Source organism: Pseudorca crassidens, chromosome 3 (assembly GCF_039906515.1).
Source record: "Pseudorca crassidens isolate mPseCra1 chromosome 3, mPseCra1.hap1, whole genome shotgun sequence".
Taxonomy (NCBI): domain Eukaryota; kingdom Metazoa; phylum Chordata; class Mammalia; order Artiodactyla; family Delphinidae; genus Pseudorca; species Pseudorca crassidens.
The window spans coordinates 162,789,856-162,807,224 of record NC_090298.1 but is presented as its reverse complement, the minus strand read 5'-3'; the positions used below and the strand labels follow the sequence as shown (position 1 = coordinate 162,807,224).

General features: G+C 56.5%; 1 protein-coding gene, 1 long non-coding RNA gene and 2 other non-coding genes across 7 annotated transcripts; 3 read left to right on the top strand and 1 right to left on the bottom strand.

Annotated features, from left to right (window-relative positions):
- The first annotated feature begins 841 nt into the window (after window positions 1-841).
- Window positions 842-15,828, top strand: TNPO2 (transportin 2). Of its 4 annotated transcripts, XM_067733429.1 has the most exons (26): window positions 842-2,330; window positions 3,622-3,733; window positions 4,393-4,468; window positions 4,551-4,700; window positions 5,423-5,529; window positions 5,618-5,751; window positions 5,844-5,925; window positions 6,002-6,124; window positions 6,231-6,349; window positions 7,280-7,340; window positions 7,441-7,606; window positions 7,824-7,976; window positions 9,280-9,505; window positions 9,707-9,878; window positions 10,360-10,446; window positions 10,525-10,632; window positions 10,730-10,888; window positions 11,412-11,499; window positions 11,685-11,783; window positions 12,359-12,454; window positions 12,818-12,893; window positions 13,186-13,285; window positions 13,365-13,439; window positions 13,556-13,657; window positions 13,767-13,937; window positions 15,634-15,828. In XM_067733429.1, exons 2-25 carry the CDS (start codon window positions 3,635-3,637, stop codon window positions 13,848-13,850), a joined length of 2,742 nt encoding a protein of 913 aa, XP_067589530.1. In that variant the 5' UTR covers window positions 842-2,330; window positions 3,622-3,634; the 3' UTR covers window positions 13,851-13,937; window positions 15,634-15,828. The 4 variants fall into 4 exon arrangements, with proteins under 4 accessions (XP_067589530.1, XP_067589527.1, XP_067589529.1 ...); XM_067733426.1 differs by lacking the exon at window positions 15,634-15,828 and having other exon boundaries at window positions 845-2,330; window positions 12,788-12,893; window positions 13,556-13,683; XM_067733428.1 differs by lacking the exons at window positions 842-2,330; window positions 15,634-15,828 and adding an exon at window positions 2,520-2,674 and having other exon boundaries at window positions 12,788-12,893; window positions 13,556-13,683.
- Window positions 9,565-9,634, top strand: LOC137222884 (small nucleolar RNA SNORD41). Its single transcript, XR_010942662.1, has one exon. It is a non-coding gene; the product is annotated as a small nucleolar RNA SNORD41 (small nucleolar RNA).
- On the top strand, window positions 11,541-11,615 carry LOC137222893 (small nucleolar RNA ZL2). Its single transcript, XR_010942672.1, has one exon. It is a non-coding gene; the product is annotated as a small nucleolar RNA ZL2 (small nucleolar RNA).
- On the bottom strand, window positions 15,116-17,252 carry LOC137222355 (uncharacterized). Its single transcript, XR_010942422.1, has 2 exons — window positions 17,114-17,252; window positions 15,116-15,895 (listed from the first exon to the last, which is right to left on the bottom strand). It is a non-coding gene; the product is annotated as an uncharacterized lncRNA (long non-coding RNA).
- Between the last annotated feature and the right edge of the window lie 117 nt (window positions 17,253-17,369).

The window sequence follows — 17,369 nt, the reverse complement described above, 5'->3', positions numbered from 1 at the left end:
AGCCATCGTTAACTCTGACAAAGTGGCTGTTATTGCTTCTCTAGGTGAAGCAATTGGCTTGTGTTTGGGGACCGTGTTTGAGAAATACCTTGATAGGAAGGTGCAGTGTGATGAGATGCTCAGGCAGGGAGGCTGTTGTAAACTGAGAGGTGTTTGTCTCCCATCTCAGATTCACGGTTGGGCATCAGTTCTTTGAGTTTCCTTTTTGCACTGAGCGCTTCTAGTTGAAGTAAGTTTGCCGTGCACAGCGCTGTTGTGAGAATACCATTTGTACACTGAAAGGCAGTAGGTGCATAATAAATACGGGGAAAAATTTTTTTTTTTGATTTTCTATTCAGTACTGAAATTCACCATCAGGGGAGAGGAAGAAAGATCTGTGATCACACGAGGGCCAATACTGTGGACTATACAGGCAGCAGGGGTCACATTATTCTGCCCTAACTCCTCGCTCCCCCGAGGCCTGCTCGGGGCCGTTGGACACCAGACATATTAAAAGTAGGGAGTGAGCATTAACAAATTTTCTCCTGCATCTCCAACTCGCTCCCCACCTGACCCTTGTCTGAGGCAACCCCCAACCGTGAGCAGAAAACTACGGTTCGCATCCTCTCCCGAAACCCCCAGATCCCGTCCCAGCCCCTCAGCCTTATTCTTCCTTCTGCTCAACGCCCAACTCTGGGGAGCTCTCCAACCCCTCAGATTCGAGTCTCAGCCAGAGACCGTAAGCGCGGCGACGCGGGCGCACGGCAAGATGGGATTTGTAGTTCTAAGTCCTCACGATGCGCGAGGGAAGACCATTGCGCATGCGAAGGCGGCGGCTTTCCGCACGTGTCCCTCAAACCGGTTTCCTGTCTAGCGGAGCCGGCTGAGGTGGGAATCCAGTCCGCTACTTTAGGGATCCCAACTCCTGAAGTGGAGTTTGGCGCCAGCTGACCCTTCCCAAAACCCTGGCGGCCCCAGTATTCGGCAAGAGAGGGCTTAGGTACCTGTTTTTCATGAATGAACGGAGCCAGGACTGACTTTGCCAATGGCAAGTGGACTGAGAAAATTGTCCCCCTCCTCCAGGCTGGGGCAAGAATTGACCTGTGCGTCTCCCGAGGCCAAAACGTCCCTCAGGGCAGGGCTGGGTTGTTCTTTGGGATTAGAGCCCTAGTTGATTCAGTGAATTCAGTAAATATTGGTTTAGGGAGGAGCCAAATACGGTAAAAGGACGGCCTTGAGCCTCGGAGTAAAAGCCACGTTTTTGAAGAACAATTTACTGCATATCTTGTAATGCTTAACTTGGATTATCTCAAACCCAGCAAACTATTCTTATACCCATTCCACAAATGGGGACACTAAAGCTCCGAGGGGCATAAGGTCGCCCAACTTTTTGTCAGGAGGGCGGAGACGTGGGGAGGGGGGAACGGGGACGCTCATGCTCCTCCCTACTCCGCTTTACTCTTAAGAGAAAGAAAAGGGGTGCCCTACTTTGTCCTCAGACGGCACAAGAATCACGGAATGTCTTTTTTCATCTTCCTTCCCTTACCTAAATTTCCTTAACTGTTTCACCTCATTCAGCCTCAGGGAACGAAAGGAGATAGGCCTTTTGCTCTAGCGTTTATTTTATTAGTTCATTTCATTTAAAATTTTATATCCTCGTGGGTTTATTTTTTTATATTCTTTTAAAAGTTGTCAAACAGTACTGGAAAATAAATAACGCAAAATATGGCATAGGCTTCTTCAGGAACCCAGCCCGTCTCAGGCACTCCCTTTGTCTGACTTTCCCTCCTTTGTCTCGGGTATAAAGTCCACCCCAGGCTCAGTCCCCTCCACTCTTTCTCTGCACGCACATGTACTCCTCCCAAGTACTGTCTGGATGGAGGGAGGAAGGCACAGTTAAATTCTTAGAGGAGGGGGGTGACAAAGGCGCAGGTGGCTCTGACTGAAGGGTTTACAGGTCCACCATACACCAAAAAGTCCCACGCGCCACCAAACTCCTAGTTCCAGAAAAGAGCTCCTGTCAGGCCGGCGTTGAGGCAGGCTGAGAAAACGAGATGGTGGGAGGACCGGCCGGCCAGAGAGGCCTAGAGAGCCTTCATCTCTTCGGTCACGTGACCCAGCCTCTGCTGGGCCTAGGTCTCCCGGTGCCAGGCCACGTGCGACGGCTGTTTCTCCTGATTGGTTCTTCTAGGCCAGTTTGAACGGCGTACGGAAGCCTCCGCAGTTCATATACGGCCGCGTTTTTTTTTTTCTTTTTTTTTTTTTTTGCTCCCTGTCTTTGGCTCCCTCCTTCCTCGCGAGTCTCAGGAGAAGCCGCGGCTTAAGGCCCCGCTGCTGCTGCCCGAGGCCGGGTAAGTGAGCCTCACCCGGACCCTAACCGGCTGGGCCCCGGCTTGCGTCGACCCCCGCAGGGCTTCAGGCCTGCGCGGCGCGCGGCCCGGGCGTCGGGGCCGCGCCTGACCGAGAAAGGCCGAGAACCCGGTTGGGCCCGATTGAGGAGGCAGCGAGAATGGGCCGGGGCGGGGGAGGGGGGAACCGAGCCGGGCTTAGGGGGTGGGGCCTCGGAACCGGGCCAGGTCCCGGTGCCGCGAGAATCGGGCCAGTGGGACGTCTGGGGTCGGGCTGGAGGGGCTCTGATTGGGGGAATCGTATGGGGACTGCTTAGGGACTGATTGGGGGACGTCGCGAGGATCGGGTGTGTGTAGGGGGCTGTTTCGGTGGGGCATGGTTGGGTCTGGTTGGGGGAGGCCGCATTGAAAAGTTGGGGGGGTGCTTGTTGGACCCTGATAGGGAAAGGGCTTCAGACTTCGGCCTGGAGGGCTTTTCTGGGTCTGACTGCGAGGCGTCGCTGGGATCAGTTGGAGGAAATGCCCTGGGGAGTGTTCGGCCAGGTCTAATTGGGGGTAGCCGCAGGGATCGGACGAAGAGGGTTTTCGGTTCGAGGTGGTGGGAGGCTTGGTCGAACTTGATTGGGGGAAGCAGCAGTGACCCGTTAGCAGGAGTTAATGCTGACTGGGGCGGGGGGTTGGAGCGCTGTGTGGGGAGGCTTTGCCAGACCTGACTGAGGAAGCGACAGGGACCCGTCCAGGGGCCTTCTGTCGCCGGATAGGTGGGCTTGGTTGACTCTCCTGCGGAGAGGCACCAGGGACCTGTCTGGAGACTGCTTTGGGTCTGATTAAGGGGAATCGCTGGACTGCGTGCTGGCACGGGAGAGACCACGGGGGCTGGGGCACTATCGTGTTCTGGGGCAGGGTCCCTGGATGGGGAGGTGGCTGGGCCCTCGCCTAGCAGCTTCGAGGGAAGTGGAAGTCTTAGGGCCCGGAGCCGAGGGCGGCGGTATGGGCCGCGGTGGGCTGAAGGCCCAGTGTTGGGTGGGATGAGGATCCGCTGGGTCCCGTCGCCACCTCGCATGGCCCGCTTCCACATACCCGCGCCCGCGCTCCCGAGCCCGCGACTGCGCGGCCGTGGATGGCGCAGCTGGCGGGGACCCCGCACTTGGGCGGGCGTGGATCGGCGGCCTCCGTCTGTCCGCCGAGGACGCTCCCGCCCTGCTACCGCCGCCACCACCTCTGTGGGGGCTCAGCCCGGGACTCACACGGAGCCCCTGGGATCCAGCGCTGATCCTGGCCCCTACCCCCGCAGTTCACCTTGCACCATGGACTGGCAGCCAGACGAGCAGGGCCTGCAGCAGGTCCTGCAGCTGCTCAAAGACTCGCAGTCGCCCAACACAGCCACGCAGCGCATTGTGCAGGATGTATCCTTCCTTCCTTCCGGGTCTGGGGGGACGGGGCAGACATCTGCAGCTCCTGAAGGCCAGAGAGGAAGGGGTCTACTCCCTAATTCTTAGACTCTTTCTGCTGTGGCAGGAGCAGGCCTTGGCAGAGAATTAAGGATTAGGATTACTGGGTCCCATTCCCAGAGGAAATGTGGCCCGGCAGGAGAAGGGGGCACTTTTAGCTGGTGCTTGGCTTTAGTTGAGTTTCATGGGTAAAATTTCCTTTTTTCAATTGGTCATTTAAAATGCTATAAGTTAAACTTTTAAATTATTTAAACCATTAGCAAGTTTCACTTGAAAGTGTGAGTTCCCTTCTTTTTTTAAAAAAAAAAAAACATGCCACATTGGATTGCTAGTGAGTGGAGCTGCCAACATCAGAGAGAGCTGAGTTTGCTAACCCTCTCCTGCTCTGGCCAGATCTTCAGGAGTGGTGGGAAGCTCAGACATGCTCCCCCACCCGCTGTATGAATCTCATGTGCCTGAAATGCTGTGTTATTCTGGGCATGGGGGTTGACAGGTGGGGTTCCAGGAGCTGGTTGCCTCGTCCCCATAGTCAGAAGTAGTATCAGCTATATGGCAGTAAGGGGGCTCTGCCTGGGGAAGCCCTCTGTCTCCCAAGACCCTTAACAACCTAGCAGAAACTCAAACAACTGAACCAGTTTCCCGACTTCAACAACTACCTGATATTCGTCCTGACCAGACTCAAGTCGGAAGGTATGCCCTTGGTGTCGCTCCACACAAGCCTGACCCCACTTTCTCCCTTGTGGTTCCCTAAGCCTCAGCCCTCTTCCCCCAGATGAGCCAACTCGCTCTCTCAGTGGCCTCATCCTCAAGAACAACGTGAAGGCACACTACCAGAGCTTTCCACCACCTGTGGCCGACTTCATCAAACAGGAATGTCTCAACAACATCGGCGATGCCTCCTCGCTCATCCGGGCCACCATAGGTAAGAGGGTGCAGCGGGAGTCAGCCTGTGATGATGCCCTGAGCTGTCCCTCTTGGCCAAGAAACTTCTCAGTGTGTTAAGGATATTGATTCACAGAATGTTCCAGCACCGTGGATGGTAGTGTAGTACTGTTATTACTGCCATTTTACAGATGAGAAAACTGAGACACATAGATGTTAAGGGATTTGCCTGGCAAGTAGCAGAGCTCAGAAGTGACTAGGTCAGGTCCATGCTCTGAACCACTCCCTCCTGAAACAGCTGTTCTCATTTCTGAGAACAGAACCTAGATGGCTTCTCCCTCACCTCCTCAGGTCTTTGCTCAGATATCAAGGTGTCACCTAGTAAGGCCTTCTCTAGCCACCCAATTAAAAATTGCTACCCTCATCCTCAGCACTTGCTAGCCATCTTCTCTGCTTTATTTCCTCCCTTATCTCTTGGCATCTAGCCACCGAGGTCTTTTGCTGATTTATCTTTACCTCACAGCCTCCCTCACTAGATAGTCAGGTCCTAAGGGCAGGGATTTTGTGTTTAGTTATGTGCTGCATCCCAGGGCCTGAAACAGGGCTGGCTCACGGTAAGACTCAGAGGATCTCAAAGAGTGTGTAGGGTTACAGGGGGTAGCGCACAGAAAGTGTGCTGGAGTGAGTGCGCAGCAAGGAGGGCTGGGGCGCCAGGCAGGCCCGCACCCAGCCTGAGGCAGCGTCCTTTCCTGGCCGCCCCAGGCATTCTCATCACCACCATCGCTTCCAAGGGCGAGCTGCAGATGTGGCCCGAGCTGCTGCCCCAGCTGTGCAACCTACTCAACTCGGAGGATTACAACACTTGTGAGGTAGGGGATGAGCCATGGCCTGCCTGCCTAAGCGGGAGCTGGGGCCAGACCGGGACCCACACCCATGTGCCTGCTCCCCTCCACTCAGGGAGCCTTCGGAGCCCTGCAGAAGATCTGCGAAGACTCATCCGAACTTCTGGACAGCGATGCCCTCAACAGGCCCCTCAACATCATGATTCCCAAGTTCCTACAGTTCTTCAAGCACTGCAGCCCCAAGATCCGGTGGGTGCGGCTCCCCAGGGGTCTGCAGGGGGCCTGGAGCAGGTGGGATGGGTGGGGTCAGGAGTGACCCATGTGCGCCTGCCCCCTGCCAGGTCCCATGCCATCGCCTGTGTGAATCAGTTTATCATGGACCGGGCCCAGGCACTGATGGACAACATTGACACCTTCATCGAGGTGGGCCACTGGGCTGGGGAGGGGAGCAGGGGGAGGGCCGAGGGCCCAGCCACAGCTGACCCCGGCTTCCGTGCAGCATCTGTTCGCCCTGGCCGTGGATGATGACCCTGAGGTGCGGAAGAACGTGTGCCGTGCACTGGTGATGCTGCTGGAAGTGCGGATCGACAGGCTCATCCCCCACATGCACAGCATCATCCAGGTATGCCTGGCCAGGGCCAGCCCGCGTGTGCGCTGAGGGGTGGGAGGCAGGTGGGGAGCCACCCCTAGCCGGGCCAAGCCTTAGCCTTTCTCCCATCCCACCCCAGTACATGCTGCAGAGGACCCAGGACCATGATGAGAACGTGGCCCTTGAGGCCTGCGAGTTCTGGCTGACACTGGCCGAGCAGCCCATCTGCAAGGAAGTCCTGGCCTCCCACCTGGTCCAGTGAGTGCTGCTTCTGCCCTCTGTCCCACCCCAGCCTCCACCTCTTGCCATGCCTATGCCTTTCCTTCTGGTCAGCTCCTGCGCTAGCCTCAGTCCACATCTTGTATCTTGGTTTACTTTTATTCCTGTGCACGTTTATTTTGCAAACGGTAAGTATGTAGCTTTAATGACTTAAAAATTAGGTTAAGTTATAGGTGGAAAAAAGTGAAGACTCAACAGAGGCTTTAGGCATAGCTGGATCCAGGTGCTCAAAGGATGTGAAAGGCGCCTGTCTGGTCTCAGATCTACTTCCTCTATGTTGGCTTTGTTCTCAGGCACAGCCTTCCCTCGTCGTAGTACTGTGGCCTTCTGCAGCCTTCCAGCTCAGGAGTCTCAGTAAAGAAATTCTCTCTCAACCAGTATCTCCGCAAAAGTCCTAGGGCTGATCCTCCTGGACCAACTTGGATTACTTTTCTATCCCCGAGTCAGTGAGGGCTCTAACCAAAATCTCCGATCCCGACGTGCATGGGCTCCAGCTGAGGGGGCAGGCTGCCCTGCCTGTTTGGTCCCCTAACCAGGCCCCATCCTAGGGAAGTGCCTGGTGACAGGGCCACATGTCCCTGCTTTATGGTGTGCTAGGGGTCAGGCACTATTCCAAGCTTCTCAGTGTATTCAGGGGTCGGGAATTCACTGAGTGGCCAGGGGTCTGGGTCCAGAACCTTCCTGTGGAGCTAGGAGTAGTGTCAGCTCTGACCCAGTCACAGTGGCTGAGACTCGGCTGAGATAGTACCCACTAAGGGAAATGAGTGGATGTAGCATAACCAGGATCAGCATGTGCAGTCGGCCCCTTGGCTCCCTGACCTCCTCCCCTCCCCGCTTCTTCCCTCTCCCCCAGGCTGTAAGCCCCCTCTGGGGCCCCTGCATCCTGATTAACAGCCTCTCTTCCAACAGGTTGATCCCTATCCTGGTAAATGGGATGAAGTACTCAGAAATCGACATCATCCTGCTCAAGGTTAGTTAGGGCTGACCACCAGGCACAGGCAGGAGGATGAAGGCTGGGGCACTGGGGATGGGGGCCTCTGTGGTGCTTAGCCATCTGCCTGGCTCCACAGGGGGATGTGGAGGAGGATGAGGCCGTCCCTGACAGCGAGCAGGATATCAAGCCACGCTTCCACAAGTCACGCACGGTGACGCTGCCCCATGAGGCTGAGCGGCCTGATGGCTCTGAGGATGCAGAGGATGATGATGACGATGATGCTTTGTCCGACTGGAATCTGAGTAAGTGGCCGGGCCTGGGGTGAGAAGGGGGAAGTAGGGGGCAGCAAGCCCTGGGCTCCCCTCTTAGGAGGGAATCAGAAGCCTATATGGAGCAGATCATGAAGATTCTAATCATGATCTCTGATCCTGGGGGGCACAGAGAGGAGGGCTGGTGGCCTGCCTGATGTGCCTCCCTGAGCCCGCCACCCCTCCCCCCCCATCTCCCCTCCCACCCCAGGGAAGTGCTCGGCGGCTGCACTGGACGTCCTGGCTAACGTCTTCCGGGAGGAACTGCTGCCCCACCTACTCCCCCTGCTCAAGGGCCTCCTCTTCCACCCCGAGTGGGTGGTCAAGGAGTCGGGCATCCTGGTGCTGGGCGCCATTGCTGAGGGTAAGTGACCTGCCAGCCTGGCTGCGCCTGACCTCTGATCCCCACGCTGGTGCGAGACTGGGGCTGGCCCAGGCAGGCTTGTGGGGGGCGACGCCATCCCCAGGTTCTCTCCAGAGGCCTGCTCACCCCACTCCAAACAGCTCTGGGATTTGAATCTTCCCTTCAGCCCGTGGGCCTGAAAGGGACCCCCGAAAGCAAGCTCTTTCCTTAATTCTCATGGACAGGCCATAAGCATAATAACAGCAACAATAATAACAGGCACTTCTGCAGTGCTTGCCCCACAGCAGGCAGCCCTGTCCTGCGGGCTCACTACCACCTGAGGAGGTGGGTTTCTTAGATGGGGGAACTAAGGTGCAGAGAGAATCAACGGCACGTCCCTCGTCACCCAGAGTGAAGCTGGGCCTCAAACCTGCTCTGGCTGCGAGGCTGGCCTGCCAGAATCAGAAGTGTACAGTGGTGTTTCCTTAAACTTCACACGGTGTGCTTGTGCTGTACTGACACGGTTTCCAGGTTCCCCTTGTCCCGATGGATGGGGTGTACAGCGTGAACTACCAGAGGGCTTTGCAGAACTGTTACAGGCAGCACACACGACCCCCTCAGCATCCAGGCCTGCTAGAACAAGCAGAGAGGGCAGCAGGAGCCCTCACCCTGGAGAGCTTTTCATAGTTGTCTAAGGAAATGTTTCCTCATATAATAAGTAATGGGTCTTATGTTAACAGGACACATAACACGTTCCACAATGCACATATGTATTTTAATAGACTATGTGAAGTGTTCTGCATATATAATGGGAAAAGATCTCAAGGAACTGACCCTAAACTGGTAAAAATAGATCTCATGGCTTGGGATTATCAGAGGGTGTGCTATTTATTACCCGTGTTCTGTAATGAAAAGAGAGACACAGTTAAGGGTTTTTAAAAAGAGAAGATGTAAAGTAGAAAAAGAAAAATCACAAACATCCAAGAAAGGTTTCAAAGGAAAGGTCCTTTCTGTCCACCTGCGTTGTTACTGCCCATAAAGCCCAAGTCAGTGTGCAGCTTGGCCATCTATGAATGAACTAGTGACCAGATAAAAACATCACAAGCCCTGGAATGGGGTGGAGCTGATGGAGAGGAAAGTCTTGCTCTGATGCCGTTTCCCATCCCCATCCTGCCTTTCACTGGCTCTGTGACTCTGAGCCAGTTATTTAACTTCCAAGCCTCAGTTTCCCCATCTGTCAGGTGCGGCTGATCCTCTCCCCAGGAGGGTGGATGTGACCCGGCCCAGTTGGGCTCAGCCTTGCCTCTGTGCCGGCTCCTTGCAGGCTGCATGCAGGGCATGGTGCCCTACCTGCCAGAGCTGATCCCGCACCTCATCCAGTGCTTATCAGACAAGAAGGCCCTGGTCCGCTCCATCGCCTGCTGGACCCTGAGCCGCTATGCCCACTGGGTGGTCAGCCAGCCCCCTGACATGCACCTCAAGCCTCTGATGACAGAGCTGCTCAAGCGCATCCTGGATGGCAACAAGAGGGTACAGGAGGCGGCCTGCAGGTGAACCTCGACCCCTGGCCCCACAGCCCTCACCTCACCTGGCCCCACTGGCTGCTCTCTGGGAAGTGATGATACTCATGACCCCTGACATTGTACTGATTTCTCACGTATTCGTACTGGCTGATCCCGAGTGCACCCTCCCTGACCCGACTCAGAGCCTAGCCCTGCCTGGCTGCCTGCTAAACCCCTTCCCCCTTCCAGTGCCTTCGCCACCCTGGAGGAGGAGGCCTGCACGGAGCTGGTCCCTTACCTCAGCTATATCCTGGACACCCTCGTTTTTGCCTTTGGCAAGTACCAGCACAAGAACCTGCTCATCCTCTACGATGCCATCGGCACCCTGGCCGACTCTGTGGGCCACCACCTCAACCAGCCGGTGAGACCCCACAGCGGCTCCCTCCTCCCGATCCCTGTGCCCCTTGGCATCCGGTGACCTGGCGGCGACCCGTGTCGCACGCCAGGGACGTGGCCATGACCTCGACAGGCAGACAGACAGACCCGGCCCCAGCCCTCGCCCTGTTCCCAGTCTAGTGGGGGAGACAGACAGTTATGAGACAGCATGGTAAGTGCTGTGCCGGGGGAGCTCAGGGGCCTGCAGGAAGCAGGAAGCGCTGACTCAGGCTCCAAGGGGCAGGAGGGGGGGTGGGGGTGGGGCTCGGGATGGGTGAGAAGGGAGTAAATTAGAAGGGCCTGGAGGTCTGGCTGGATGGCGAGGCCTCGCAGGGCCCCATGAACCAAAGCGAGGAGCCTAGACCTCATTGCTCAGATGACGGGCACCTCTGAGTCACAGGGAACCCTGCTGGTTCCCAGGCCACCACCCACACCCAGGGAGCCCCAACTTCCTGCTCCCCTTCCAGGAATACATCCAGAAGCTGATGCCTCCGCTGATCCAGAAGTGGAACGAGCTCAAGGATGAAGACAAGGACCTCTTCCCTCTGCTGGAGGTGGGTGAGCTCCAGGCCCTCTCCCGAGGTCCCGTCCCACCCACCTGAGCTCACCTCTCCTGCCCTCCTCCTTGCCAGTGCCTGTCATCAGTGGCCACTGCCCTGCAGAGTGGCTTCCTGCCCTACTGTGAGCCCGTCTACCAGCGCTGTGTTACCCTGGTGCAGAAGACGCTGGCCCAGGCCATGGTGAGCATCCCTCCAGCACCACCCCATCACCCGCTCCTCTGCTGCTGCCCCAGCCTGGGCCCACTCCCCTCACCTGCCTGCCCCCTTCTGTGCCCAGATGTACACCCAGCACCCTGAGCAGTACGAGGCCCCTGACAAGGACTTCATGATCGTGGCGCTGGACCTGCTCAGCGGCCTGGCTGAGGGCCTGGGCGGGCACGTGGAGCAGCTGGTAGCCCGCAGCAACATCATGACACTGCTCTTTCAGTGCATGCAGGTGGGTGGGCCCCTCGCGGGCCTCTAAGTGGACAATGGTGACACCCAGCAGCCTTTGTGGGCTGCCTTGGGTGGACTCAGGGCCTTGGTTATGCCCTGAGGACATCAGGGAGAAAGGACCCATTAAAAAAAAAAAGCTTGTAATTATTTTTAAAAGTGATTCAAATAAAACATGTAAAATCTCATTGAAAAACCTAACAATGTAGAAAATTAAAAAGTAGAAAATAGGAAATGTGAAAGCACAAGCCCCTCCAATATGACGCCCCCACCCCCCAGCGTATTGAGGATGGGCAGCAGTTCCAAGTGCTCTCTTCTGTAGTGGTACCGAGCTGGGCATTCTCGTTCACATGCCCCGAGTCCCAGATGTACAGATGGGGCCTGTAGCCTTGGCACTGGGAAGTGGCAGGGTCAGGTCATGCTCCAGGAACTGTTCCCTTAGCTGCCCTGCTCTGAGGGGTTAGTTGGGATCCCGGCTGGTTGGGGGAAGGGGAGCCCGGCCACGCTGACCCTGCTCCAACCCCCAGGACTCGATGCCTGAGGTCCGGCAGAGCTCCTTCGCCCTCCTGGGAGACCTCACCAAAGCCTGCTTCATCCATGTCAAGCCCTGTATCGGTACGACCCCCATTTCGTCCTTACCCCATGACCCCAGCCCTGGCCTCAAGTGATGGAGAGATGACCTGGGAGGACTGTGACCGCACTGGGATGTATTCGTACTGTCTGACGGGGCCTGCTTCGCAAGTGTCAGAAGCTTACCCTGGCTGGCCCTCCTGCTCAGCACCCTTCTTTCTCCCTGCCAGCTGAGTTCATGCCCATCCTGGGCACCAACCTGAACCCCGAGTTCATCTCTGTCTGCAACAATGCCACCTGGGCCATTGGCGAGATCTGCATGCAGATGGGTAAGTGCCCCACAGCTGGGCAGGCCCTGTCCCTCCCCATTGGCTTGTTCCCAGCCTGGGGCCAGGAGTCTGGCTCTAACTGACAGGTTCCCTCTAGAGGGCCCTGGTGCTCCTTGAGGAAGGCTCCGATTGGCCAGGGACAAGGGAACACCTCTGAGCATTTTCATCCGAGATGGGGACACATGGCTGAAAGGCCATCTGTAATTGGCTTTTCCAAAGAGGCACAGGACAGGAGGCCTGTACTTATTGGACTACTTGTCACCTCCCTCCCCTCCAAGCAATTGGCTGAAAGGCCCCCTGGGATTGGCTGGGAGACTGTCACTGCTTCTCTGCTCTCTGCCTAACCCCACAGGGAGGCTGGGTGGTGTGGTCTCACCCTGGTGTCCAGCAGTGACGCCAGGGAAGCTTCTGGTGTTGGGAGGGTGTAGGTCTGTCTCTGGTTGGCCATGGCGCCTGGGCAGCAGATAGCCAGAGAAGGTTGCTTGCTTCCTCACTGGTTGGCCAGTGTCTGGATACAACTCGGGTCAGTGTGGGTGGCGTGGGCTGTGTGGGGCTCTGACTGGCCTGTCCCCCAGGGGCAGAGATGCAGCCCTACGTGCAGATGGTCCTCAACAACCTGGTGGAGATCATTAACCGGCCCAACACGCCCAAGACGTTGCTGGAAAACACAGGTGGGCCCCAGGCCTGGGCCCTTGCCGCCCCCTTGCCCGCCTCCTGGAGGTGGGGTATCCTGGCTGGGAGGGTAGCTGACAAGAGGCCTTGGGAAAGAACCAGGGAGGGTGACTGGAAGGACCTGGAATGGGGCTATGGGAGGAGGCCTAAGAAAGATGTTGGCCTCGGGGGAGACCTGGGAGAGACCCAAGTGGGGTGGGGAGGAGACCCTGACCGGGCCAAGCTTGGGGGCCCAGGGAGCTGGCAGGAGCTATTCTCTTGGGGCCCGTGGGGCGGGGCTGGTGCCTCGTGCTAGAGGCCCTGCCACGTACCGGGGCCGCTCGGGGTTGCAGGTCGCCTGACGAGTCCCTCTGCCATTCCAGCCATCACCATCGGCCGCCTGGGCTACGTGTGCCCACAGGAGGTGGCACCCATGCTGCAGCAGTTCATCCGGCCTTGGTGTGTGCCCACCTGTGTGGGGCCTGCCGTACGGTGGGCTGGGCGGTGGGGGGAGGGTGGGACAGGCCCGACCCAGTCCCTCGCCTGTGCCCACCCAGCCCTACCCTGCCCACCCGTGGATGCCCGACCCAGCCCCACCGAGCCCTGATCTCCTGCTTCCCCCACGCCTCACAGATACATGTCCCATCCCAGCCCCACCACCCACTGGCCCACCGCTCCCTGCTGTCCCCCACAGATGTCCATCCTGCCCCAGGCCCACTGGCTGATTCCCCACTGCTTACCTTCCCCACAGGTGCACATCCCTCAGGAACATCAGGGACAATGAGGAGAAGGACTCGGCCTTCCGAGGCATCTGCATGATGATAGGCGTCAACCCCGGGGGTGTTGTGCAGGTTGGGGCAGCTGGGCTCTGAGGGAAGTTGCTGGGGCTGGGCTTGGACGGCCCCTCACGTGGGATCCGTCACGTTTCAGGACTTTATTTTCTTCTGCGACGCTGTAGCCTCCTGGGTGAGCCCGAAGGATGACCTTCGGGACATGTTTTATAAGGTAGGGCTCCCGCTTGGCCCTGATCTAGTCTCGGAAGGCGGCAGGGTGGGGAGAGACTGAGTTCATCTTCATCTTGCTCCGCTCCGGGGCGCCCCTCACCCCCTCCCTCGCTACAGATTCTCCATGGCTTCAAAGACCAAGTTGGGGAAGAAAACTGGCAGCAGTTCTCAGAGCAGTTCCCGCCGCTGCTTAAGGAGAGGCTAGCTGCCTTCTACGGGGTCTAGATGAGTACTGCGACTGCCAGGTGAGGAGGCCGTGTGCAGAGAGGGCTGGCGCTGTTGTGGGAGCCAAAGGGGCGCAGGCCCTGACCCTCTCCTCTCCTCACAGGTTTCTGTCTGCGTCGTCGTCAGAGGGGTTGCTGGGGAGCGCGCTGCGTCCAGAAGTCGCCGTGCCCTGGTCGAGGGGGGTTAGGGAGGAGTGAGTGGGACCCAAATCCAGACGCCCTCCCCGTCCATCTACCTGCCATACCCGGCCATAGGCCGGTCAGCGGGTGGGCAGGTGGGTGGGGCCTCCACGTTCATCCTATAAATGGGAGGGGGGTGGGACTTCTTGGCAGCAAGGGCCCCTTGCTCTAATTGGGGTCACCTCAGGCAGCCTACTTGGGCCAGCCACGTGTGGGAGGGAAGAATCAACACGGCCGACCAAATCCGGCTTAGGATGAGGCAAGGGAAAAGCAGGTGGGGAGGGGGGTCCTTGTAGAGACACGTACACTCACACGTACACACGTGGCTACACGCATGTGCGGGCGCTGCAGCCAGCCAGGCTGGGCCAGCCGCCCCACCATTTCCCCGACTGCATGGAGACAGTAGAATTAGTGAACCCCTGAGTTAACTCGTAAGGCCTTCCGTGTAACCTGCATCTAGAGTTTAAGAAGCTTCTGCTGTTTTGCCGGAATTGGCGGTGATTAGGGAGGGCTGGGTGGGTTGGGGACCTCCGCTGGGACCCTGGGGCGGGTGGGGGGGAAGAGGACGGCCACCTTGGGGCCGCCCAATCAGCACGCACACGCTTTGGACCTGCTCCGCACACTTCTTGCCAGCTCTGTGGCAGCCTCAGCCAGTGTGTCTCCCTCCTTGTCCCGTCCCAGCCAGAAGAGTGGGGACCACCGAAGTGGCCGGGGCTGGCCAGAGGTCGCCCTTTTCTCCCTCCCCTGTGCTCCAGTGACTTTCGAAGATGCTGGGCTGGAACTTTTTCCCCCTGAGGAGAGTTGGGGGCAGCCAGAGCTGCTGACATCTACCCCTGTGTCTCTCCATAAGCAAGTCTGTTTCAAAGGCAGTCCGTTTCTCTGCTTCCGAGAGCCCTCTTCCAGGCCTGGGTTTTAACACAAGGGCCGAGGCTGAGGCATTTAATTGATGGTGATAGAAAACCAAGGCTTATGCTTTGCCAGCAAGAGGGAAACCAAAGGCTTGGAGGAAGGGAAGGGTGCTGTATTCCCTTACCCGACTCTGGCCCTGGGACTTCCTGATCATCACAGCTCCCAGTAGGCCCCAAGACCCCACCAGATTGGGGTAGCGATCCTAGGGAAACTTCTGGGATTGGTTGGGGATGCAGGCACAGTGGGAGAGGCTCCCCTAGAGAGAGGAGGTGTGGTTGCTTCCCAGTTGGCCTCAAAACTGAAACCAAGCCTTGAAGCCCCCTCAATGTTGTTTTCCTCTTCCCTTTCTACTTCTCTGGGGGCCTCTTTTTGCGGTTTTGGGGGTTTGACTGGATTCCTGCATTCTGGGTCCTGCTCCATGCATCCCTCTCGAGCACTGGATCACACCCTCATCACAGCCCTGTGTCTCCTATCAGACAGGGTCAGGCCCCACCTCTCTTCCAAGGGGCACTTGGTGCACATTCCATAAACTCAGCTGGTTCCCCCGCTGTGAAACTCCAGCAGGTCTCTGGAAGCCATTTGTAAAAAAAAGAAAAGAAAAAAAAATTAAATACCATTTAATTTTCTGGTAATTCCAGTTCTTTGGAGCATCCTCTGCTGGGTCTTGGGGTGTGTGGATTGGCTGTCTGATGGGATTGGTAACCCCTTCTCCATCCAGGATGGGGGGCCTCCAACCACCTTCAGGGAAGGGGAGCCTGGTTCTAGTTATCTTTTTCTTCTTTTCTTTTTTTTAATTAAGGAAACTATTTAATTTTTTAATTTATTTTTTTGTTGATTTTTGCACAACGAAGTTTCAGCTTCTCAACCTTTTCCCCTGCGCAGGGCTGCGGACCCTGACTGGCCTCGATCTGCAGTCCCTCTCGTTCCCACATCCCTCCTTCCCCCTCATCCTCTTCTTCCTGCGGGCTCCCAGGGTCTGTCCATTTGTTACCGTGCTGTGCTGGGGACTGGCGCCAAGGTGGCGTGAGATTCCACTTGTGTAGAACTTTGTTGAGTAAAGATCAGTTTCTTGTGAAACCCTTGGTCTCCATCTGGCCTCTTGTGTCCTGGGCTTTGGCAGTAGAGAAGAGATGTGGAGGGGGGCCTGGGAAGTTTTAGAAATAGGGATGCACAGGAATCAGGTCAGGAAATAATTGTGGGAGTGGGGAAGTAAGTAAGGTTAAAGATTAAATGTGGTAACGTAACACATGCAGTGCAGTCTTTGGGACATAATTACAGCTCACTAGAGCCTGAGCTCACTAAAGGGGACCCATTAGTGTTACAGCCCAGATTCAAGATCCCCATCTACTAAAGTCTAAACTGAGTGGCAAGGAGCAAGACCTTGCAGCATTCTTATAATCTTTGACTTCACAACTCTGGATTGCTGGGCAGGTTAGACATTTTTGTAGAATGCTCAGCTCAGCGCCAAGCCTGTGGGACATAGGTAAATATGTGCAACAGTTAAAGGCAAATGAGAAACTGCTCATCTGGGGACGCACAGGCCTCAGGATAAAATCTTGTTGCAACCTCAGTACAGCCCAAGCATCACCTGCATCAAACTGGGAAAATCTTTTGAAATGCTGACACACAACCAACTTTGGTTTAACAAGTGTGTGCATTTTAGTGAGAGGAAAGCTAATCAGTGAAACAGCGATATGTCCCATAGAGAAAAATACAGCGGGGAGAGGAGAAAGAACGTTATGGAAAATGGTCACAGTCTTGACAGTAGGGTACCCTGGGACTTCCCTGGTGGCGCAGTGGATAAGAATCTGCCTGCCAATGACGGGGACACACATTCGAGCCCTGGTCCGGGAAGATCCCACATGCCGCGGAGCAACTAAGCCCGTGTGCCACAACTACTGGGCCTGGGCTGTAGAGCCTGTGAGCCGCAACTACTAAAACCCGCGCGCCTAGAGCCTGTGCTCTGCAACAAGAGAAACCACTGCAAGGAGAAGCCCGCGCACTGCAACGAAGAGTAACCCCCGCTTGCTGCAACTAGAGAAAGCCTGTGCGCAGCAATGAAAACCCAACACAGCCAAAAATAAATAAAATTAAATTAAAAAAGAAAAAAAGGGGAGGGAACAGCTAGTGCTGCTTAGAATTTGTGTGTTAACACTGCCTGGCTCAAAAGAGGCTGTCGGTAAATGAGATGGTGTTTCTATCAGTAGGATTTTGGGTAACTCAGAGTTAACTTTCACCGAGGTCTCTGCAGTGTAACTGCTTGTTTCTGGCTCCGGAAGAAAAGAACAGGAGTTCGAGTCACTAGCATGCCCAGACTGCGAACCAGGAAAAAGGGGTTTTCTATCTGTAAGGTCAGTGTCACCTGTGAGAAGTGCCTTCGACAGGGCCGTGTTTTTCAAACCAGAGTCCGCTGGCCCTCTGCATCAGCACCATCAGAGATGCTAGTTTAAAAAACGCAGGAACCAGGAATCTGCATTTTCCAGCTCGGGGCCGACGCGGCTGAAGAACGAGACCCTTCCAGTGAGCTGGCTTTCAGTCTGCGGCCAGTTTCCCCACGACCCGCTCGCTTTCGGTTGGCGCCCTAACGTCATCAGGCAGCGCCGGAAGTACCCTTGCGC

Excerpts from the sequence above, each read along its gene's own strand:
- TNPO2 (XM_067733429.1), top strand. The coding sequence starts at position 3,635 with ATGGACTGGCAGCCAGACGAGCAGGGCCTGCAGCAGGTCCTGCAGCTG. Across the intron at positions 5,752-5,843 it reads CACTGCAGCCCCAAGATCCG|GTCCCATGCCATCGCCTGTG; the intron begins GTGGGTGCGGCT and ends GCCCCCTGCCAG. Across the intron at positions 12,894-13,185 it reads CAGCAGTTCATCCGGCCTTG|GTGCACATCCCTCAGGAACA; the intron begins GTGTGTGCCCAC and ends CCTTCCCCACAG.